The 24,165-nt window shown below is 30.7% G+C and overlaps 1 protein-coding gene and 1 pseudogene across 1 annotated transcript; both read left to right on the top strand.

Moving 5' to 3' along the window:
• The first annotated feature begins 4,403 nt into the window (after positions 1-4,403).
• On the top strand, positions 4,404-11,806 carry LOC100251419 (pleiotropic drug resistance protein 1). The gene is made up of 24 exons (XM_010656415.3): positions 4,404-4,974; positions 5,221-5,341; positions 5,437-5,525; positions 5,683-5,767; positions 5,869-6,028; positions 6,144-6,220; positions 6,459-6,512; positions 6,614-6,704; positions 6,820-7,121; positions 7,221-7,502; positions 7,591-7,907; positions 8,012-8,172; positions 8,274-8,377; positions 8,460-8,619; positions 8,700-8,813; positions 8,888-9,051; positions 9,159-9,491; positions 9,597-9,887; positions 9,975-10,058; positions 10,159-10,292; positions 10,420-10,647; positions 10,734-10,905; positions 10,990-11,244; positions 11,345-11,806. The coding sequence occupies exons 1-24, from the start codon at positions 4,649-4,651 to the stop codon at positions 11,603-11,605; spliced, it is 4,365 nt and encodes a 1,454-aa protein (XP_010654717.1). The 5' UTR covers positions 4,404-4,648; the 3' UTR covers positions 11,606-11,806.
• Positions 11,807-18,306: 6,500 nt separating this feature from the next.
• LOC132254259 (pleiotropic drug resistance protein 1-like) lies at positions 18,307-21,035 on the top strand (annotated as a pseudogene).
• Positions 21,036-24,165: the final 3,130 nt, after the last annotated feature.

Below are 24,165 nucleotides of genomic sequence, written 5' to 3'. Positions count from 1 at the left end.
TCCAGAAATAAAATAATGAGAAAAATTATTTAAACTCAATAAATTATTTTTTATATATTTTAAAATTTTATTTAATTTTTTTAACTATTTTATATAAAAATTAAATAATCTTAAAATTCATAAATTTAATTTTAATTATATTTGAATTTATTTTCTATTTTTTATGCTCAATAAAATACTAGAATATCATTTTATATTTATTTTTTACTTACTACTTTCCTGAAATCTAGTGGGCTTGACCTATTCTATCATGTCATTGTCAAAGTCAACTTTCCATAGATGTGACAAAATATTTTATTTTTTTCATTCAATAGTTAGGCACAATTGCCTTATTTTTCATTATTTATTTATTTATTTATTTATTATTATTTTTAGGACTTAAAGTCAATCACGCGTTCCATTTAGGCAATCACCACTTTCCATATGAAAAGTAAAATTCCTGATACACATGCCAAGAATCCACCTATTTTTTAGAATATATTTGATTTTGGACTTTGTCCTGTGTGATTAATAAAGTGAGAAGAGACCAAATTGCACCTACAGCCGGCTATGATCGAGGGCTGATTGAAGCCATGAAGGTGATAATGACCCTAAAGACCATGAATTTGTATAATTGTTGTGATGGGGTCGAGCACGTCTCCAAATTACTATGAAGGACGTACCAACATTTTGTGAGCCAAAAATGCCCAAAATACCCTTAATTGGGTTTTTAGAAAATCACATGTGGGGATTAAGTAAGCAATTATTTAATGGGAAGAAGTTCCATATACGATTTATAATTTTAAAACTTAAATTATTATTTTTAAATTTAGAATTTTTTTTTTAATTATTAGGCATTTAAAATTTTTTCAATATAAGGTTTCTTTTAAATACATTTCTTGTTCATTATTTTTAAAAGGAGAAATTGAGAATAATTTTTATAACTTAAAAAAAAGGAAAATTCTTATATAAAAAATATAGGTTTGTTTTATATCCTTAAAAATTACTTTTAAAAATTTTTGAATTTGAGATGGGATAAAATTTTTGAAACTTCACTTTTTTTTTTTTTTTTACTTTTTTCATTACCATTACCTTTTTTGTTTAAGTATCTAAAAGTTTTTATATTTTATATGAAAGTTATTGTTATTTTTTGTTTTCAAATTTTATCTTAAAAATCAATTGCAATATTTTAATTTTCCTATTTATTTTAAAAATATTTACAAATTAACTTGAAGGTAAAAAATTGAATTTATCATATTTTTCTTCCATTTTTAATTTTATCTTTAAAAAATAAAAATCTATTTTTATATTTATTTGATTTTTTAAAATTTGAAAAGGAAAATTAACACTTTTTTTTTTCTTTTTATTGTCATAAACCTTTGAGGTATTTCGGTGAGGGATAAAAATAAGTTGTAAACAATACATTGCTTTTATAATTAGTTCATTGGCCTTACAAAGTGAATGCAACTGTATAACCACAAAACTCAAGTTTCATTCTCAATCTTCTTCTATTTTTCTCAACAACCAAACAGAGCAAAGAACAATCACTTGACTCAAGTTTTAAAACTTAAAACACTAAAACAACAACACCGCAAAACTCAAATTTTATTCTCAATCTTCTCTATATGCTTCTAAAACTATTTTTGGTATATTAATTTAAAAGTTTCACTATTTTTTTTTCCGTAAAAATGGTCTAAATAATTAATAATCAGTGTTGATTTATTATTAATGGTTAATAATTTTTAATATATGATATTATCAATTATGAATATCAATGACAAGACTAATACAACCTTTTTTTTTTTGTATAATACAACCACTATCAATTATTAATGGTTAATAACTTTTATAAATGATTTTTTTTAATTTTTAAAAATTTTTGGAATTAATTTTATTTAAATTCTACTATATACCATAAAAATATATTAAAAGGAACTTTCTATAACTTCTTAAATATTTTTTTTTTAATGGTGAGTTATCTAGGGCTTGATTTTGATATTTTAAAAATTATTAGAAATATTAGGTTAATCCAACCTATGGTAATCACCCTAGAGGGAGGTGAATAGGGTGATGGTCTATTTTTGCAAATTTAAAAAAGCATTGAATATAATAAAATCATTTTATAATTTATTATTTAAAGAAATTATTTTGTTTTAAAATATAAGAATAATATGAAAAACAATTGAGTGTGAAAAAATAAAAGAAATGAAAAGAAAAAAAAAGTTTCTTTTTCATAGATGAAGATAATAAAAAGTGTGTGTATTTCAAATTACTTTTTAGGGAATAATTATATGACTCAATAAAAAGTACATATATTTTAAATTACTTTTTAATAGATGAAGATAATATGGATTTAAAAAATTTGAGGTTATTTTTTCTATATATTTTCATATTAGTGAGTCAATACTCACTTTTTCCTACAATTATATTAATTTGTATGTTCATAAATTTACTCTTTTACAATGATTCATATTATGGGAATTTATGATTAATATTAATTTATATGTTATTTAATATTTGATAAATCCAAACTAATGTAATGCTTTGAATAATAAGAATTTGAATTTAATTTTAAGGGAAAAGTGAGTTTTAACTTACTAATATGAAAATATATGGAAAAAAAGAAACCTAAATTTTTTAAATCAATATTATCTTTATTTATTTAAAAAAAATTGAAATACATGCGCTTTTAATTAGTCATTTAATTATCCTTTAAAATGTTATTGTTTTTTGTCATGTCATCAACCTTAATTGACAACTAGACTTGTCCACATAAATGGTTTTTCTTTTTCTTTTTTTTATAGATTTATTATCATTATTGTTGGTGCATGACCAATAATGAAGTATTCGGCTAGCCTTCATGTGATGTAGACGACGATTGCACTTGCACAAAAGAATGTTTGAATGAGTTTTTCGGATACATCCTTTGGAAGCTTAAGTCACTTCTTTTTTATGAATAATGACTGTTTATTCAAGCTCAAAGGTAATGTCTTCTCAATGCGTTTATTATACATTTGATTGCACTTTTATCGTCTTTAATGTTAATGATTACTAGTTTTTGAGCCTTGGAAGTATGACGTTTTATGCTTAGTAATGGTTATGTCAATTAATGCACTTAATATCTGTCGTATTTAATACTTGATTGGTGGGAATGTATAGTGCCCCAATGATTTATGTCTGTTTGCATTTTAAGGTAGACAGATACATGACGATTGCACAAAATAGGCATCACTCTCGACGACACATAAGGATCATGCTAGACGGTTGTGAGCATCCCACAATTATTATTATTTGAGATTTTTTTCTTTCCCAAAAACAAACACCTTAGGAAAAGTTAAGACATTTTTTTTTTCATAAACATCTCATAAAAGTGAGATAGTTTGAAGAGTATGAATGATAAAAGCAGTGAAAAAAAAATCCCAAATAAAATAATAATAATAATAAATCTAAAAGGAAGATAAACATTTACGTGAAAGAATCTATCTATCAATTAATATTAATGATATGACAATAAATATTTTAGGGAATAATTAGATGACTCATTAAAAAATGTATCTATTTGAAATTATTTTTAAATAAACGAAGATAATAATTATTTAAAAAATTTGAGGTTTGTTTTTCCATGTATTTTCATATTAGTAAATCAATCCTACTTTTCCCTCATCTTTTTAACCACAAAAAATTACATTTGCAATTTAGGGGGAATTGAGCTAAACCGAAAAGTTAAGGTCTGTTTGGTTGCTATTTTTGAAAATTGTTTTGAAAAACAGTTTTTGTTCTAAAAAAAAAATGTTTTATTGAGTTAATAAAAAAGTTTTTTAGAATAAGTAAAACAAAAAACATGTTTGAAAGTTAATGTGTAAATATATTAATTTCAATAATTTAAGGAAAAAGAAAGGGTTTGTAGGTGAGGGTGAGGGTGGAGCTCACCTTTGTGAAAACACAAAAAGGAGCTAGAAAAACACAAAAAGAAGAAAAAGAAAACACAAAAAATAATTTATTCTATTGAAAAAATAATGAAAACATTTTTTTTATTGTTCTGAAAAAAAGTGGTTTTTGAGAACACGGAAAACACAAAAATAAAAACACATCCCCTTCCTCAAATAAGTTTTTTGTATTTTTTGTTTTCAGTAACAAAAACCCATTCTTGAAACAGGGGGAAAGTCTACACAAGCCCTTAGTGCGGCGGTTAGACAATATTTAACAATTTACATTTCTTTACAGTCACTTGACAAACAATGTACTCGAAGGCTGAAAATTATGAAATGTGAAAATGTAAAAATAAGAATTTGAAGAGTCAAAAATGGAGACATTCGTAATTTCATAGCCTCTTCTAGATTCGATTTTCCCCGCCAATTTTTCTAGATGAAGTCAGTGGAAAATAAGCGGTTTTCAAACTTCTGAGCAGCCTCATTTTCTGTCCTTCCAATCAATATATAAACCTTCCATTCTTCACATTTTTCCAACATGGAACAAAGTTTTAACAATGCAAAGAGACGGAATTGCATGCATAGAGGAAAGGGTGGAGGCGACCCATCTCTGATTTTGAGCTTTTTCAGCTCCAGAGCTCGAAATTTGGGTTTTTTTTCCCTCTGATTTGTAGGAAAGGTTTCTGGGTTCTAGTGGGTTTGGTTAGTTTTGCAGGGAGGGTTCCTCGTTTCGTGTTGCAATGGCAACGGCTGAAATTTATAGAGCCAGTGGTAGTTTAAGGAAGGACAGTTCTTCCATATGGAGGAACTCTGGTGCGGAGGTTTTCTCCCGAACTTCAGGGGATGAAGATGATGAGGAAGCTTTGAAATGGGCCGCCCTCGAGAAACTTCCCACCTACAATCGGATGAGGAAAGGTTTGCTGATGGGATCAGAGGGTGAGGCCAATGAAGTTGATATACACAACCTTGGGCTTCAGGAAAGGAAAAATTTGGTGGAGCGTTTGGTGAAAATCGCCGATGAGGACAATGAGAAGTTCTTGTTGAAGCTCAAGAATCGTATTGATAGGTGCGATTTCTCTTTTCTTGCGTTCCTTGCCTCTTTTTGAACATTGAAAAGTGAAAACAGTGGATAAGAAAGAATTCACCTTAAATATGCCTGATAGTGTTTCCTACATTTTCTTTGCAACCAAACAGCATCTTGCTTTGACTTTTTAATAATGGATTTTCATGTTTCCTATATTTTCATCCCAACCAAACAGCATCATCCTTTGACTTCTTAATAATGGATTTTCATTTCTCTTCCATTTTTCAGAGTTGGAATTGATCTTCCCGAAATTGAAGTTAGATTTGAGCATCTTACCATTGATGCAGAAGCTTATGTAGGAAGCAGAGCTTTGCCTTCATTCATTAATTCTGCTTTTAATCAAATTGAGGTAGCTAAAATGCAAATACAGATCACTAGCCAAGCAATAAATATTCTCTTGGGTAAGTTTGTTTTTAGATTATAATTTTTCTTTCTGTTTTAAAGGATATCTTGAACGCCCTTCGGATTCTTCCAAGTAGAAAGAAGAAATTCACTATTCTTCATGATGTTAGCGGAATCATCAAACCTCGAAGGTGAGAATATGAATTTATTTCTAAAAAATTGTTTGGAAAACAAATGAATTTTTCCTTTCTCAAATTTAGAATCTCCTGAAGATCCTTACTCCATTTTTTTAGCTTTATTTATTTATTTTTATTTTTATTTATTTATTTTATTTTATTTTTTCGGCAGAATGACATTGCTTTTGGGTCCTCCAAGTTCTGGAAAGACCACTCTCTTATTGGCTTTGTCGGGAAAGCTTGATTCCAGTCTAAAGGTTGAATGGAAAAAAAAAATCATTGCTTTTTCTTTGATGAATATTCAATCTTTAGCTCTTTAATCTCATATCCAATTTGGACACTGAAATTTCTTGTTTAGGTTATGGGAAGCGTGACATACAATGGTCATGGCATGAATGAGTTTGTACCCCAGAGAACTGCTGCCTACATAAGTCAACTCGATACCCATATAGGAGAAATGACTGTACGGGAAACCTTGGCCTTCTCTGCAAGATGCCAGGGTGTTGGAGATCGATATGGTTTGTCTAAACCATTGCCTTTCATTTTTATTTTCTTTGTTTTTGAAGGTTGTGAATGTAGTTGTATGACATTTGCATAGGCCAGGATATTGACTCTTTTTGTGGTTATCTGCAGACATGTTAGCAGAGCTCTCAAGAAGAGAGAAATCAGCAAATATTAAGCCTGATCCTGATATTGATGTCTTCATGAAGGTGAGACAGAAGCTACTTTGTGAAATTTTCACCAGTTCTGCAGAATTTGAGCTATTTGTTTTTAGTGGAGAACATGGACTCTTGTCTTCTCTAGAATGAAAATTTTGATCTCTCACATGGATAGGCAAATTGACTTTGTTTTCTTCATGTTCTGTGGTCTTATCCACGGAATTTCTTGATGAACCAAACTAGCTTTAATGGTGGTTGAGATTTTCATTATTGGTTTCTAACATTTCAGGCAGTGGCAGCTGAAGGGCAAAAGGAGAATGTGATCACTGATTATACATTAAAGGTATCAGAACCATAAAACTTTCAATGATAGAATACAGATTTCTAAGAAAATCCAATTCTAACTCATAATTTGTTTATTTTCATTTACACTTAAATTTACAGATTCTGGGACTAGAAGTTTGTGCAGACACCATGGTAGGAGATGAAATGGTGAGGGGTATCTCTGGAGGACAAAGGAAGCGTGTCACAACTGGTAGGATAATTTGTGTCCTAACAGGAAAAAAAAGAAAAAAAAGAAAAAAGAAGAAGATATTTTTTCCTTCATTAATCTAATATAGTTCAACTAATTGAAAATATATGAATGATAGGTGAGATGCTGGTTGGACCATCAAAGGCACTGTTCATGGATGAGATCTCTACTGGCTTGGATAGCTCAACGACTTATCAAATCGTGAATTCTCTCAGACAAAACATCCACATTTTCAAAGGGACAGCTCTCATCTCTCTCCTCCAGCCAGCACCTGAGACTTACAATCTTTTTGATGACATCATTCTCCTCTCTGATAGCCAGATTGTTTATCAGGGTCCTCGTGAAGACGTTCTTGACTTTTTTGAATCCATGGGGTTCAGATGTCCTGAAAGGAAGGGTGTGGCAGACTTCCTACAAGAAGTGAGTGCTAATAGCTTTGTAGCTTTTGGCATATTCTCATTTTTTTCCCCTTCTTTAGAAAAACCCAAGCTAGAACATGAATTTTAAAATTGATTACAGGTAACATCTAGGAAAGATCAGGAGCAGTATTGGATATGTAAAGATGAGCCTTACAGTTTTGTCACAGTCAAGGAATTTGCTGAGGCATTCCAGTCATTTCACATTGGACGGAAACTAGGAGATGAGCTTGCAACTCCATTTGACAAAACCAAAAGCCACCCAGCTGCTATGAAAACCGAAAAGTATGGTGTTAGAAAGAAGGAACTGTTGGATGCTTGCATTGCAAGGGAGTACTTGCTGATGAAGAGGAACTCATTTGTCTATATTTTCAAGCTCACCCAAGTGAGTATTATTACTGTTGTTACTTACAATGATGGTTTTTAATTTTCTATATGTGATCCTAATTTATTAAGTCTATTTCTGCTTTTAGCTCACAATAATGGCAGTGATTGGCATGACAATCTTCCTAAGAACTGAAATGCACAAAAACACAACAGAAGATGGAAACATTTACACTGGCGCTTTGTTCTTCATTGTCATCACTGTCATGTTTAATGGAATGTCAGAACTTGCCATGACCATTGTAAAACTTCCTGTCTTTTACAAGCAAAGAGGCCTACTTTTCTATCCTGCATGGGCATATGCTCTTCCCTCATGGTTCCTCAAGATCCCCATCACATTTGTTGAAGTTGGTGTTTGGGTATTCATCACTTATTATGTCATTGGATTTGATCCAAATGTGGGAAGGTAAAAGTTAAAAAGTTATGATGTTGAAACTTGTCCAGATTTGTTTCACATGTTTTCTCTGTTCCAAAATGATCAATGCTCAATGAACAGATCTTTTATTGCAGGTTGTTTAGACAGTATCTTCTCCTCTTGCTTCTTAATCAGGTGGCATCTTCATTATTTCGATTTATAGCAGCAGCTAGTAGAAACATGATTATTGCAAACACATTTGGGACATTTGCATTACTTTTACTCTTTGCATTGGGTGGTTTTGTCCTATCACGAGGTATAAGGATGAAAGATTTTTTTAGGAATTGTAGAACCTTCTTGTGCATAAACCCTAATAATGGATTTTTGTTTTCTTTTTGTATTTGGTCAATGCTGCAGAAAATATCAAGAAATGGTGGATTTGGGTTTACTGGTCTTCCCCTCTGATGTATGCACAGAACGCAATAGTGGTAAATGAATTCCTTGGGAAAAGTTGGAGCAAAGTAAGTTACTTGAATCGTCCATGTAAATATTTGTGTTTATTTGTGTCAGTAACTGATGATTAAATGTATTTCCAATTTTCAGAATGCTTCTACCACTTCAACAGAATCCCTTGGAGTCACAGTATTGAAGTCTCGTGGGTTCTTCACAGAGGCACACTGGTGCTGGATAGGAGCCGGGGCACTGCTTGGATTCATATTTGTCTTCAACTTCTTTTACACTGTGGCTCTCACTTACCTAAATCGTGGGTATCTTTACCATCTCTGCATTGAAACTCCTAAAATATTGGATGTTGGTGCATTAAGATTTGTGCAAATTGTGCAGCATTTGAGAAGCCTCAAGCTGTGATAACAGAAGAGTCTGACAATGCCAAAACTGGAGGAAAGATCGAGTTATCATCCCATAGAAAAGGCTCAATTGACCAAACTGCATCCACAAGTGATGAAACTCTTACATGTTGTCATTTAACTGCATGTGTTATATGGCTCACTAAATTTAAACTTAACTTGCAGAGAGGGGAGGGGAAATTGGGAGAAGTATCTCATCTACATTCTCATATGTGACAGAAGAAGCCATTGCTGAGGCTAACCATAACAAGAAAAAAGGGATGGTTCTCCCATTCCAACCACATTCTATCACCTTTGATGATATTAGATACTCAGTTGACATGCCAGAGGTAACTTCATATTTTTGCAAATAATGTACATTTTAGCTGCATAGGAGTGTTGTTACTGTACTAATAAACCAAAAATGAGAACTAAGTTGTTTGAATTGAATTTCCAGGAAATGAAAAGTCAGGGTGTCCTTGAAGACAAATTGGAGCTTCTGAAGGGGGTGAGTGGTGCTTTCAGGCCAGGTGTTCTTACAGCTCTGATGGGTGTTAGTGGTGCTGGTAAAACCACTCTCATGGATGTATTGGCTGGTCGGAAAACTGGTGGATATATTGAGGGAAACATCAGCATTTCTGGCTACCCAAAGAAGCAAGAGACTTTTGCTCGAATTTGTGGATACTGTGAGCAGAATGACATCCACTCTCCTCATGTTACTATCCACGAGTCCTTGCTCTACTCAGCTTGGCTGCGGTTGTCTCCTGATGTGGATGCTGAAACCAGAATGGTGAGACTTTCTTGAGTTGTTTCCATATTTTTCAAACTTGGTTGAGCTTCACTGTGGGGAAAAGTGCTGGTTCAAACAATTTGTAATCCTTGCTAATGGTTACAGATGTTCATTGAGGAAGTCATGGAGCTCGTGGAACTGACCCCATTAAGGGATGCACTAGTTGGGTTGCCAGGTGTAAATGGTCTCTCAACCGAGCAGCGCAAGAGGCTGACCATTGCAGTTGAGCTTGTGGCAAATCCCTCAATAATATTCATGGATGAGCCAACTTCAGGGCTAGATGCAAGAGCTGCTGCAATTGTTATGAGAACAGTCAGGAACACAGTGGACACAGGAAGAACAGTTGTGTGCACCATCCATCAGCCAAGTATTGACATCTTTGAAGCCTTTGATGAGGTGGGAAATGTTAATGGATAGAAAGGATTTATTCTCTTCTATGCTCTCCTGAATGTAAGTACTGACATATTCAAAATGCATTTGAAGTTGCTCCTGTTGAAGCGTGGAGGGCAAGAGATATATGTGGGACCACTGGGTAGACATTCTTCCCATCTGATAAAGTATTTTGAGGTATGCTCCCATGATAAAGTAAAAGCTATAAGCAAAATACTTTATTTTGAGTTAATTCATATAAAGTGCTTACTAATACATGTGACTGGCTTTCATTTAGGGAATTGAAGGAGTGAGTAAAATCAAAGATGGTTATAACCCTGCAACTTGGATGTTGGAAGTTACCACTTCTGCACAAGAATTAATTTTGGGGGTGGATTTCACTGAAATTTACAAAAACTCAGATCTATACAGGTGATTCAAATATAGGATATCTGAATGCTTTATGATATTAAAATGTCATATACAGCCATCTCAAAGTTCATCATGCAAGCTTGAATTTGTTGTTGAAGCCTTTTCTAAAATGTGGCATATGTTTCAGGAATAACAAAGATTTACTTAAAGAATTGAGCCAACCTACCCCTGGTTCTAAGGACCTCTATTTCCCTACTCAATACTCCCAGTCCTTCTTCACCCAATGTATGGCATGCTTATGGAAACAACGTTGGTCATACTGGCGCAATCCACCATACACGGCAGTGAGATTTTTCTTCACAACTTTCATAGCCTTGATGTTTGGGACAATGTTCTGGGATCTCGGCACCCAAAGGTAATTTGAAGTAAGTTAAGAATTTTGAGAACTCAGTATGCTTCTCCATATCAACTTCAATTTTTACTTCACATGGGAAAATGCAGAACAAGGCAACAAGATCTGTCTAATGCAATGGGCTCTATGTATGCTGCTGTTATCTTCCTTGGGTTTCAGAATGGCCAATCGGTGCAGCCAGTCGTGGTAGTCGAACGGACAGTCTTTTACAGAGAAAGAGCTGCAGGAATGTATTCAGCCATGCCATATGCCTTTGCACAGGTAACAAGTTTTCTTATCCTATAGACTTTGTATATCTCGAATGCTTTATGCGTTTTATTGATCAAAATTCATCTCTTGTTTCAGGCTTTAGTTGAGATACCATATGTCTTTTCACAAGCTGTAGTGTATGGTGCTATAGTTTATGCAATGATTGGATTTGAATGGACAACTGCTAAGTTCTTCTGGTATATTTTTTTTACGTTCTTCAGCCTATTATACTTCACCTTTTTTGGCATGATGGCTGTGGCTGCCACACCAAATCAACATATTGCTGCCATCATTGCTGCAGCATTTTATGCATTATGGAACCTCTTCTCAGGTTTTATCATCCCACGGACTGTTAGTGCTCTCAACCCATAATTCTTTAAATTGGAACTTTATTTAGCACATGGATATGAAACCGTCTCATTTTGTTGCATTTCTTCCATGATGAATGCAGAGGATTCCTGTGTGGTGGAGATGGTATTATTGGGCATGTCCAGTTGCATGGACTTTGTATGGATTGGTTACATCACAGTATGGAGATATCGAAGACAGACTACTTGACACAAATGTAACAGTGAAACAATACTTGGATGACTATTTTGGGTTTGAACATGATTTCCTGGGAGTGGTTGCAGCTGTGATTGTTGGGTTTACGGTGCTTTTCTTATTTATCTTTGCCTTTTCCATTAAGGCATTTAACTTCCAAAGGCGATAAAAGCTCAAGTTCTTCAAAGATGAAAAAATGGTTTCGTTCTATGTATAGGCTGTTAGATAGTATTGATAGCCCTGCTATGAGGAGGTAATATTTATCTTGTTAAATTCTTGTATTTTGTTTTCTCCCAGTTGTATGTAATTTGAAATTTGAAATTCAAGAGAATAATATAACCTTATGCAATCCTTTCATCTTGATGACCAACTTACTGGTATGGTGCTCCACTTTCAGTCTCTGCTTTAAGCAGCTGAAATCATAAAGACAGGTATCAGCATGAAAATAGTATGGTTTCAAAACCATGAAATGTGTATGAGGGGCAGGGTTTGGAATAGTATTAAATTTAGACTTGAGCTAGCAAAAAGAAAAGTTTGGCCTTCAGAAAGTTCACAGGTATTTCCAGTAGTTCCATGACTGCACTTACAGATCCCATTTCTAGTTATATGCTTGACACATGAAGAGAATTAGTTCAGTTTTCCTAGTATTCATCTCATTCAATGTAAGAAAGTTTGGTGCTCACACAGTGGTATCCTGATGATCATATCCAAATGAAGCAGTTATACTTTGAATTGTAGAATCACTGCCTTCCAAATTTATAGAGATGTGGATTTGACCTGACTCTTCCAGTCTCAAAAACTCATCAAATTTCTTGAGTAGGTGAATCTAGATGAGATTAAGTTCAAAATCTGTCATATTCTGAGTGTTTTTTATTAATACTTGCTTTGATTGTTCAGAATTGTGAGAGGAAAACAGATTTTCAGTTTTTGAATATTTCTTTATTTGGACAAATGAAAATAAGAACTTCCAGTCAATTAGGCCCCATAAAACTAGTTTGCTTCATTGAAGATAGGGTTCCTAGAAACATCATATTAAGATTTGTTGTTTCTTTTTCTTTCCCTAGCTTTACCACCATCAAGGAGGATTTAATAATGTCTTCCCTTGAAAATGAGGTTTTTTCAAATAGAAAAAGCTAAATTTGATTTTTGAGTTCATTAACAGCAAAAAAGTTCAACAGGGGATAGAGGATCTAGTGATTGTGGCCAACATGAAAAAGTAATACAAAGTTGTTTGCTCAGCTGAGATCTTTACTGTTTATACTTGCAGAATTTGATCAAACCATTCTATTAGTCTGAGAAGTGTCACTATCTCATTGAGTTAATACAAAGTTATATACTACACTTTAGTATGTGCATTTAGCTTGTAGAACAGAGGAGAAAGAAGGCAAATATTCTGTGCATCATCCCATAACAAATTCTGCATGAATCCTTGCTTAGTGGTGAGTTTCTAAAACCTTTTCTTCTAATTTTCTCGCCATCTAAACAAGGGTAAAAGACATGCAAGGGATCATCTGACTCTGTAAAAGTCACATTGAGGTCTCTAGGACTCAAGGGAGCTATGTTTGCTGCTCAAACTCAGCATTGAACAAGGTAATGCCCCATGAACAGAGCTAAGTCTCTTCATACAAAGACTGCAATTTGAATGGATTTGAATGAAGTGTGTTTAATAGTACAATATCGAACATGGGGACCAAGTCAGGGGTAGAGTTTTTTTTTTTTTTTTTTTTTTTTTTTTTTTTTTTTTTTTACTTTTTTTTATTACCATTACCTCTTTAGTTTAAGGTGGTGTTTTTTTTTTTGGCTTTTTGCTGAAAGCAATTTAGTTTTAGAATTTAGGTTATTTGTTTTTCTACTTTTTTCATGACTTATTATAAACTTTTTATTAAATAGAAAAAGCCAAAATATGTAGCTTTTTCTAAATAGAAAAAATAACATATTTATTTTTTTTACTTTTTAATACTTAATAGAAATAAAATACTATAAAAACAAACAACCTAATATTTAACACTATTAAACATTAAGGTTCTATTTTGAATTAAGTAAAAAAAATAAACACCACCTAAGTATCTAAAAGTTTTTATATTTTATATGAAAGTTATTGTTATTTTTTGTTTTCAAATTTTATCTTAAAAATCAATTGCAATATTTTAATTTTCCTATTTATTTTTAAAATATTTACAAATTAAGTTAAAGATAAAAAAAATTAAATTTATCATATTTTTTTCAATTTTTAATTTTATCTTTAAAAAATAAAAATCTATTTTTATATTTATTGGATTTTTTAAAATTTGAAAAAAAAATTAATACTTTTTTTTTTCTTTTTATTGTCATAAACCTTTGAGGTGTTTTGGCGAGGGATAGAAATAAGTTGTAAACAAACATTCAAATTCATACATTGGTTGTATAATTAGTTCATTGGCCTTATAAAGTGAATGCAACTGTATTGTATGGTTGTTCAAAATTCATGTCCTATTTTGTACACTTTTTATGTAGTTAGTTCATTAATTTTGTATAGTTGGTTCATTGCTCCTATATAGTCAATGTAACGGTCTTGTATAGCTGTTCAAAATCCATGATTTGTCTTGTATACCCTTTACATAGTTTGTTCATTATCTTTGTATGGTCAATACAACTGCATTATACGGTTGTTCAAATTTGATATATATGTTCTTGGATGTGTGCACAAGTGTGTTCACCATGATTTGGTTAGAATCCATACAAAAAAAGATACATATATTAGCACAACCATTTGGCTCGAGTTTCAAAACTTCAAACACCAAAGCAATAACCACGAAACTTAAGTTGAATTCTTAATCTTCTTCTATTTTTCTCAACAACCAAACAGAGCAAAGAACAATCACTTAACTCAAGTTTCAAAACTTAAAACACTAAAACAACACCACAAAACTCAAATTTTATTCTCAATCTTCTCTATATGCTTCTAAAACTAATTTTGGTATATTAATTTAAAATTTTCATTCTTTTTTTGTAAAATAGGTCTAAATAATTAATAATTAGTGTTGATTTATTAGTAATGGTTAATAATTTTAATATATGATATTATCAATTATGAATATCAATGACAAGACTAATACAACCTTCTTTTTTTTTTTTTTATAATACAACCACTATCAATTATTAATGGTTAATAACTTTTATAAATGATTTTTTTTTGTTTTAATTTTTAAAAATTTTAGAATTAATTTTATTTAAATTCTACTATATACCATAAAAATATAATAAAAGGAGCTTTTTATAACTTCTTAAATATTTTTTTAATGGTGAGTTATCTAGGGCTTGATTTTGATATTTTAAAAATAATTTTAAATTTTATCAAATAATGGCTAATATATAAATTGAGTATATAATTATGGGGGGAAAATGGGTTTTGATTCACTAATATGAAAATATATGAAAAAAAAAGAACTCTAAATTTTGTATATGGATATTATATTTATTTATTTTAAAATAATTTGAAATACATGCAATTTTTAATGAGTCATCTAATTATTTTTTAAAATGCCATTTTTACTTGTCATGTCATCAACATTAATTGACAACTAAACTCCACGTAATTAATTATCTTCCTTTTAGATATTTATTATTATTATTATCATTTTAGATTTTTTTTCTCCAAAAACAAAGACCCTTTAGGAAAAGTTGATTTTTTTTTCTATAAACAAACATCTCATAGCAAAAGTGAGGTAATTTGAAAGAGTGTGAATATAACTAGTAGGTAAAACCTTAGCTAATTTGAGTTTGCTGAAAATAAGGTTTATGGTTTTTTCCAAGGTCTTCGTATGATTTTTTTTCATTAAGGTAAGTTGAGGTTAATTTTAAGGACTTTGATTGTTTAGGGCATTTTTAATAATAATAATAATAATAATAATAACAATAAATTTACGTGAAGGAATAATAATAATAATAATAATAATAATAATAATAATAATAACAAATAAATTTACGTGAAGGAATTTAGTTGTCAATTGGTGTTGATAACATAATAAGTAAAAAAGACATTTTAGGGAATAATAATTTGAAGTTATTTTTTCTATATATTTTCATATTAGTGAGTCAAAACCTACTTTTTCCTATAATAATAATAATAAATTTACTTGAAGGAATCTAGTTATCAATTGGTGTTGATAACATGATAAGTAAAAAGGATATTTTAGGGAATAACAATTTGAGGCTATTTTTTCTATATATTTTCGTATTAGTGAGTCAAATCCTATTTTTTCCTACAATTATATTAATTTGTATGTCCATAAATTTACTCTTTTACAATGATTCATAATTCTTTAAATTGGAACTTTGTTTAGCACATGGATACAAAACTGTCTCATTTTGTTGCATTTCTTCCTTAATGAATGCAGAGGATTCCTGTGTGGTGGAGATGGTATTATTGGGCATGTCCAGTTGCATGGACTTTGTATGGATTGGTTACACCACAGTTTGGAGATATCGAAGACAGACTACTTGACACAAATGTAACAGTGAAACAATAGTATTAAATTTAGACTTGAGCTAGCAAAAAGAAAAGTTTTGGCCTTCATCAGAAAGTTCAGAGGTATTTTCAGCAGTTCCATGACTGCACTTACAGATCCCATTTCTTGTTATATGCTTGACCCATGAAGAGAATTAGTTCTGTTTTCCTATTCAACTCATTCAATGTAAGAAAGTTTGGTGCTCATACAGTGGTATCCTGATGATCATATCCAAATGAAGCAGCTATACTTTGAATTGTAAAATCACAGCCTTCCAAATTTACTACTCTTTCAACCATTCCTATATATAGTTGATGTAATGATGAAAAATTATGACCAAATTTAGATTTTCCTAAATTCACACATTTAAGCATAGCTAATATTTCTTTATTTAAATTTATACCTATATTTAGTTGATTCATACTTGGTTCTCATTTATTGCTACCTTTTAGAGACAAATTTTTTGGTTTCATTATTTTTCTTAGTCCCATTTGGTTATACATTGCTTTCATTATTTTCAACCATTCCTATATATAGTTGATTTAATCATGAAAAATTATGATCGAAATTTTAGATTTTCCTAAATTCACACATTTAAGCATAGCTAATATTTCTCTTGTTAAATTTATACCTATATCGGGTTAATTTATATTTAACTCTCATTTTTTCATATCTTTTAGAGACAAATTCTTTGGTCTCATTATTTCGTATCTTAGTCTTATTTGGTTATATCTTACTCTAATTATTCGTGTCTCGGGTCCACATTCTTAAACACTATACCATTTAACTCAAGATAATTAAGACAGCCCAAAAAGTTGCAGTACCCTTTGTTCAAGATGACTTTATGTGAGGACTCCAATTTTTTTTTAAATATATTTGGAATATTTTTATGTGGATAGACAAAGTTGGTATCTACAAATTTAGTACCTAGGTTTTTTCCTTATGAAAAAGGAAAAAAATTAAATTTGAAAATCTCTTATGGCAACAACTTCTAAATTTGCACCTAGAGTTTGTTTGAAAGCATGTGAGGATTCTAAATTTGCACCTATAGTTTGTTTGAAAGCATGTGAGGATTCTAAATTTGTACCTGCAGTGTGTTTGAAAGGATGTGAGGAATCCAACTATTTTGTAAATATAGTTGTAAATACTAAAAAATGTTTTCCATTTTTTGAAGCATAAATGTGTTTGTGCTTTCATAAATACTTTTATTAGAAAATAATATCGGTTAATATCGATATAATCTTACTGAAAATCAAGTTAATTATTAATTTTAATTAGGATAGACATGGAATCCTAATAGAAAGGGTTGCTTTAAGATCGAAGTCATTTTTGAAATTATTTTTTAGTTTATCATTTTTAAAATAAAATTTTGTCTTAACAACAAAAGTTTTTATTTTATTTTATTTTTATTTTTATAATAAATTTTAAAGCAATTAGCTTTAAGATTTAAGTTTAAAAAACAAATAACCTCTTAGATTTCAAGCAATTTTGAATGGTAAAACCCACTTAAATCTTATTTGTAAGGTGATGGTTTTTTTATTGTTTAATTTTAAAATAATACTTAATTGTGTTAAGACTTAAGTCGTTTTAAAACTATTTGTTTATTAACTTGTTACTTTGTATAAGATAAATTTATCTTAATGTAAAAAATAAAATTTTTTATATTTTGATTTTAAATTTTAAAGTAATTTAAGACTTAAAATGAAAAAAAAAAAGAAGCAATCCCATTCTTTTTGAAATACACAACTCTAAAAAATATTTTTAGGTTATGTTTGGTTTCTGGAAAATACTAAGGAAAGAAAAAAAATGCATAGGAAAATGATTTTTTCATGTTTGATTGTCCTATAAAAAATATAAAAGAAAATCAAATACAATTAAAACTAATTAAAAACTTATGTATTTTTAAATTATTCAATCTTTGTATTGATGAGTTAAAATAAATAAAATAAGTTTAAAGTAATAAAAAAAATTATCAACTTTTAATCTATTTTTTATTTTCTTTCATTCTATTTTTCTTTTGCATTTTCTTTCCCTTGCATTTTCCTTCAAATTTTATGATAACCAAACATAGCCTTAGAGTAATTTGTTTTAAGATTCTAAGCTTATGGCTTAATAGAGGAGAATGTTATTGAATATTTAGGTTCTTTATTTTTCATTAGTCTAAAATATCATTTGAGTGTTTAGATTATAAATTTATTTTTCTTTTATTTTTTATTTTTTATTTTTTATTTTTATCATTTATTTAGAAAAATATAAATTTTTTGTTAAATAGGGAGTGTGAGATGAACCGTGAAAGTCTTAATATAGGAAGTAATTATGAACTGTGAAAGGTAAAGATGGTGGCATGTGCACATTATTACGGAGTCATTGTGCAGACTCCTCTATGGTCAATTTTCCCCCGCCAATTTTCTAAGAATCACAGGAAAATAAACCAGTTTCGAATCTTTTGAGCCGCTTCATTTTCTGTCCTACCAATCACCATATAAACCTTCCATTCTATATGTTTATTCCAGTGCAGAGCAAAGTAGCAGCAATGGAACAAGACAAAGCATCGTACTAAGAGAGAAGAAAGGAGCTTATATTCTTCGGAAAGGTTTCTGGGTTTTGGTGGGTTCTTTTTGGTTTTACAGGAGAGTTCTTCCTTTCTGGTTGCAATGTCGACTCCTGAAACTCGTAGAGCCGGTTCTATGAGATGGAGGACCCCTGATGTTGAGATTTTCACCCAATCTTCGAGGGGTGAGGATGACAAGGAAGCTTTGAAATGGGCCGCACTCGAGAAACTCCCCACCTACAATCGGTTAAGGAAAGGTTTGCTGCTGGGATCAGAGGGTGAGGTCAGTGAAGTTGATATACAAAACCTTGGGCTTCAGGAAAAGAAGAGTTTAGTGGAGCGGTTGGTGAAAATCGCCGATGAGGACAATGAGAAGTTCTTGTTGAAGCTCAAGAATCGTATTGATAGGTGCGGTTTCTCCTCTTTTCTTGCGTTCCTTGCCGCTTTTTGAACATTGAAAAGTGAAAATAGTGGATAAGAAAGAATTCAACTTAAATATGCCTGACAGTGTTTCCTACATTTTCTTCTCAACCAAACAGCATCTTCCTTTGACTTCTTAATAATGGGTTTTCATGTCCCTTCCATTTTTCAGAGTTGGAATTGATCTTCCCGAAATTGAAGTTAGATTTGAGCATCTTACCATTGATGCAGAAGCTTATGTAGGAAGCAGAGCTTTGCCTTCATTCATTAATTCTGCTTTTAATAAAATTGAGGTAACTAAAATGCAAAGACAGATCACTAACTAAGCAACAAATATTCTCTTAGGTAAGTTTGTCTTTAGATTATAATTTTTCTTTCTGTTTTAAAGGATATCTTGAACACCCTTCGGATTCTTCCAAGTAGAAAGAAGAAATTCACTATTCTTCATGATGTTAGCGGAATCATCAGACCCCGAAGGTGAGAATAAGAATTTATTTCTAGTAAAAAATTGATTGATAAAACAAATGAATTTTTATTTTCTCAAATTTAGAATGCCCTGAAGATCCGTATTCAATTTTTTGTGCATTTTTTCTCTCTGCAGAATGACGTTGCTTTTGGGTCCTCCAAGTTCTGAAAAGACCACTCTCTTATTGGATTTGTACGGAATCCTTGATTCTAGTCTAAAGGTTGAATTGAAAAAAAAAAAAAAAAAAAAAAAGAAAGTTCTATTGCTTTTGTTCTTTGATGAATATTCACTTTTTAGCTCTTTAATCTCATATCCAATTTGAAAGCTGAAATTTCTTGTTTAGGTTGCGGGAAGGGTGACATACAAGGGTCACGGCATGAATGAGTTTGTACCCCAGAGAACTGCCGCCTACATAAGCCAACTTGATACCCATATAGGAGAAATGACTGTACGGGAAACCTTGACCTTCTCTGCAAGATGCCAGGGTGTTGGAGATCGATATGGTTAGTCTAAACCATTGCCTTCACTTTTATTTTCTTTGTTTTTGAAGGTTGTGAATGTAGTTGTATGACATTTGCATGGGCCAGGAGATTGACACTTTTTTTTGGCTATCTGCAGACATGTTAGCAGAGCTCTCAAGAAGAGAGAAAGCAGCAAATATTATGCCTGATCCTGATATCGATGCCTTCATGAAGGTGAGACAGAAGCTACTGTGTGAAATTTTCACCAGTTTTGCAGAATTTGAGCTGTTTGCTTTTAGTGGAGGACAAGAAATATATGTGGGACCACTGGGTAGACATTCTTCTCATCTGATAAAGTATTTTGAGGTATGCTGCCATGATAAAGTAAAAGCTATAAGCAAAATACTTTAGTTTGAGTTAATTCATATCAAGTGCTTACTAATACATGTGACTCGCTTTCATTTAGGGAATTGGAGGAGTAGGAAAAATCAAAGATGTTGGAAGTTACCATTTCTGCACAAGAATTAATCTTGGGGGTGAATTTCACTGAAATATACAAAAACTCAGACATATACAGGTGATTTAACTATAGGATATCCGAATGCTTTATGATATTGAAATGTCATATACAGCCATCTCAATGTTCATCATGCAGGCTTGAATTTGTTGTTGAAGCCTTTTCTAAGATGTGGCATATGTTTCAGGAGAAACAAAGATTTAATTAAAGAATTGAGCCAACCTACCCCTAGTTCTAAGGACCTCTATTTCCCTAATCAATACTCCCAGCCCTTCTTCACCCAATGTATGGCATGCTTATGGAAACAATGTTGGTCATACTGGCGCAATCCACCATACACGGCAGTGAGATTTTTCTTCACAACTTTCATAGCCTTGATGTTTGGAACCATGTTCTGGGATCTCGGCACCCAAAGGTAACTTGAAGTAAGTTAAGAATTTTGAGAACTCAGTATGCTTCTCCAAATCAACTTCAATTTTTACTTCACATGGGAAAATGCAGAACAAGGCAACGAGATCTTTCTAATGCAATGGGCTCTATGTAGCTGCTGTTATCTTCCTTGGGTTTCAGAATGGCCAATTGGTGCAACCAGTCGTGGCAGTTGAAATAGACAGTCTTTTACAGAGAAAGAGCTGCAGGAATGTATTCATCCGTGCCATAAGCCTTTGCACAGGTAACAAGTTTTCTTATGCTTTAGACTTTGTATGTCTCTAATGCTTTATGGGTTTTATTAATCAAAATTCATCTCTTGTTTCAGGCTTTAGTTGAGATACCATGTGTCTTTTCACAAGCTGTGGTGTATGGTGCTATAGTTTATGCAATGATTGGATTTGAATGGACAGCTGCTAAGTTCTTCTGGTATTTGTTTTTTACGTTCTTCAGCCAATTATACTTTACCTTTTTTGGCATGATGGCTGTGGCTGCCACAACAAATCAACATATTGCTGCCATCATTGCTGTAGCATTTTATGCATTATGGAACCTCTTCTCAGGTTTTATCGTCCCACGGACTGTTAGTGCTCTCAACCCATAATTCTTTAAATTGGAACTTTGTTTAGCACATGGATACGAAACTGTCTCATTTTGTTGCATTTCTTCCATGATGAATGCAGAGGATTCCTGTGTGGTGGAGATGGTATTATTGGGCATGTCCGGTTGCATGAACTTTGTATGGATTGGTTACAGCAGAGTTTGGAGATATCAAAGACAGACTACTTGACACAAATGTATGACGGGGCAGGGTTTGAAATGCTATTAAATTTAGACTTGAGCTAGCAAAAAGAAAAGTTTTGACCTTCTTCAGAAAGTTCAGAGGTATTTCAAGGCTTCCAGCAGTTCCATGACTGCACTTACAGATCCCATTTCTAGTTATATGATTGACCCATGAAAAGAGTTAGTTCAGTTTTCCTAGTATTCAACTCATTCAATGTAAGAAAGTTTGGTGCTCATACAGTGGTATCCTGATGATCATATCCAAATGAAGCAGTTATACTTTGAATTGTAGAATCACTGCCTTCCAAATTTTCAGACATGTGGATTTGACCTGACTCTTCCAAGCTCAAAAACTCATCAAATTTCTTGAGTAGGTGAATCGAGATGATATTAAGTTCAAAATCTGTCATATTCTCAGTGTTTTTTATTAATAGTTGCTTTGATTGTTCAGAATTGTGAGAGGAAAGAAGATTTTCAGTTTCTGAATATTTCTTTATTTGGACAAATGAAAATAAGAACTTCCAGTCAATTAGGCCCCATAAAACTAGTTTGCTTCATTGAAGAAAGGGTTCCTTGAAACATCATATTAAGATTTGTTGTTTCTTTTTCTTTCCCTAGCTTTACCATCATCAAGGAGGATTTAATAATGTCTTCCCTTGAAAATGAGGTTTTTTCAAATAGAAAAAGCTAAATTTGATTTTTCTAAACGTCATCCCTCAAAAAATTCTATTAGTATTTGAAATTTTATTAAATTATTTTGAGTGGTGAATTTTTTGCAGATTGATTTGGTCATTTTATTTTTATTTTTTAGATTTAATCAAATAATCACTAATTTAGAATTTACTACAAAGCTATATAAATTTATATGTTATTTAATTTTTAATAAATCTAATCCTATGCAATGATTTGTATTATGGAAGTTTGTAATTAATATTAATTTATATGGGTGGTGGTATCATTTATAGAGTTAAATCAATTTGTTTTAAAAAGAAACATTTGAATATCAATCATCGATTTTATAAGTATCATCATATCAAATCTCATTTAATCCTACATAATGACTCATATCATGAGAATTTGAATTTAACTTTAATTATAAAAATTATATAACTTAATATGATATTTTTACTATATTATATATACTTCATAAAAAAAAATAGTTTTCTCAGTCAATTTATCTTTAGCTATTTGAAAAATAGAAGAAATTTATAAGTGGAATTGTTGAATTTTTTAAAAAAAAAATATTTTTAGGATTTTTTTTTTGTTAAAACAAAATTATTAGAAATTTCTTATTGAAAATTTCAACTATTTTTTAATTCTTTTGAAAAAAACCTTTTAATTTTTTGGATGTTTTTTAGAAAAACTAAAATATCTTAACCAATATGTTTGATATTATTTTTATTCAATTTGATATATCATATATTTTCTTTCTTTTTTATAATTAACCTCTATAATTGTATATATATTTTTGATAATAATGAGGGGAATTGTTAACAAATTTTAAATTTTGAAAATTTATCAATTATTTATTACCCTCATAATTGTTCTAATTGCTCACTTAAATAAAGTTTCTGCCATTAGTTTAGCTTCATCCATGAATACGTTGACTAAACTTTAATACAAACTCAACTACAAACACTAGATTTGGATCATAAACATTAGATTATAGTATAAAAAAAATGGTGAAAAATAATTTAGGTGGTGATTAGATACATTTTTTATTTTTTATTTTTTATATTTAAAAATAAAAATTTCTATATAAAATATAAGAACTTTTATATAAAAAGTTAAAATTTACCTTGTATTTCTAAAAATTCTTTTCAAAACCTAGAAAATTTGTGGGAGTAAAATTACTTAAATTTTTATACAAGGTATATAACTAGCTTTTATACAAGAATTCTTTTTTTTTTTTTTTCATATAAGATATTTTGTTTTTGAAAAAAAAAAAAAAAAAGAAGGAAATGAACCCAAAGATGTACTTACATTTATAATTTAGGAGAGTATGAGCCAGTCAAAAACCACCCGGGACCTAACTCTAAGCATTGAGTCAAATTTAGCTAATCCAATCCTACTCTAAAAAGTTGGGAGATTAAAAGTGGTAATCCAAAACCCAAAGTGTGGAATCTTAAAATTAAATTATAAATAAATTGCCAAAAAGTATTTTACATTTACAATTTAGGTAGATTTGCACTTAGGCAAAGAAAGTTATGATCTGTTTTGTAATTGTGTTAAAAAATAATTTTTAAAAATAGTTTTTAAGAACAATTTTTGAAAATTATTTTTTATTTTTTTGTAAAATAAAAGTTTGTTTGAGAATTTAAAATATTTTAAAATAGTTTTTAATGTTTTTTAAAAATGATTTTTTTTTATATTTAATACTTTATTTTTAATCATTCTTCTGTATAATTATTTTTTTAAACAAATTTAAAAAAATAAGTGAAAACAATCTAAAGATAAAAACAAAAAACACTTCTCAAAAAATAATTGTCAAACAAGTTATTAATTTGTCTAGCAGTTAGATAACATTTAATAATTCAAATTTCCATTTGGTAAACAAAAAACAAATGATTTATTAAAAATATCTTAGTGGGGAGTTTAAATACTTTTTAAAATTC

Source organism: Vitis vinifera, chromosome 9 (genome assembly GCF_030704535.1).
Source record: "Vitis vinifera cultivar Pinot Noir 40024 chromosome 9, ASM3070453v1".
In the NCBI taxonomy this organism is placed as follows: domain Eukaryota; kingdom Viridiplantae; phylum Streptophyta; class Magnoliopsida; order Vitales; family Vitaceae; genus Vitis; species Vitis vinifera.
Note: the sequence above shows the minus strand (reverse complement) of the source record. Positions and strands in the feature narration are given on the sequence as shown.

Excerpts from the sequence above, each read along its gene's own strand:
- LOC100251419 (XM_010656415.3), top strand. The coding sequence starts at position 4,649 with ATGGCAACGGCTGAAATTTATAGAGCCAGTGGTAGTTTAAGGAAGGAC. Across the intron at positions 5,342-5,436 it reads CTGCTTTTAATCAAATTGAG|GATATCTTGAACGCCCTTCG; the intron begins GTAGCTAAAATG and ends TCTGTTTTAAAG. Across the intron at positions 5,768-5,868 it reads AGCTTGATTCCAGTCTAAAG|GTTATGGGAAGCGTGACATA; the intron begins GTTGAATGGAAA and ends TTTCTTGTTTAG.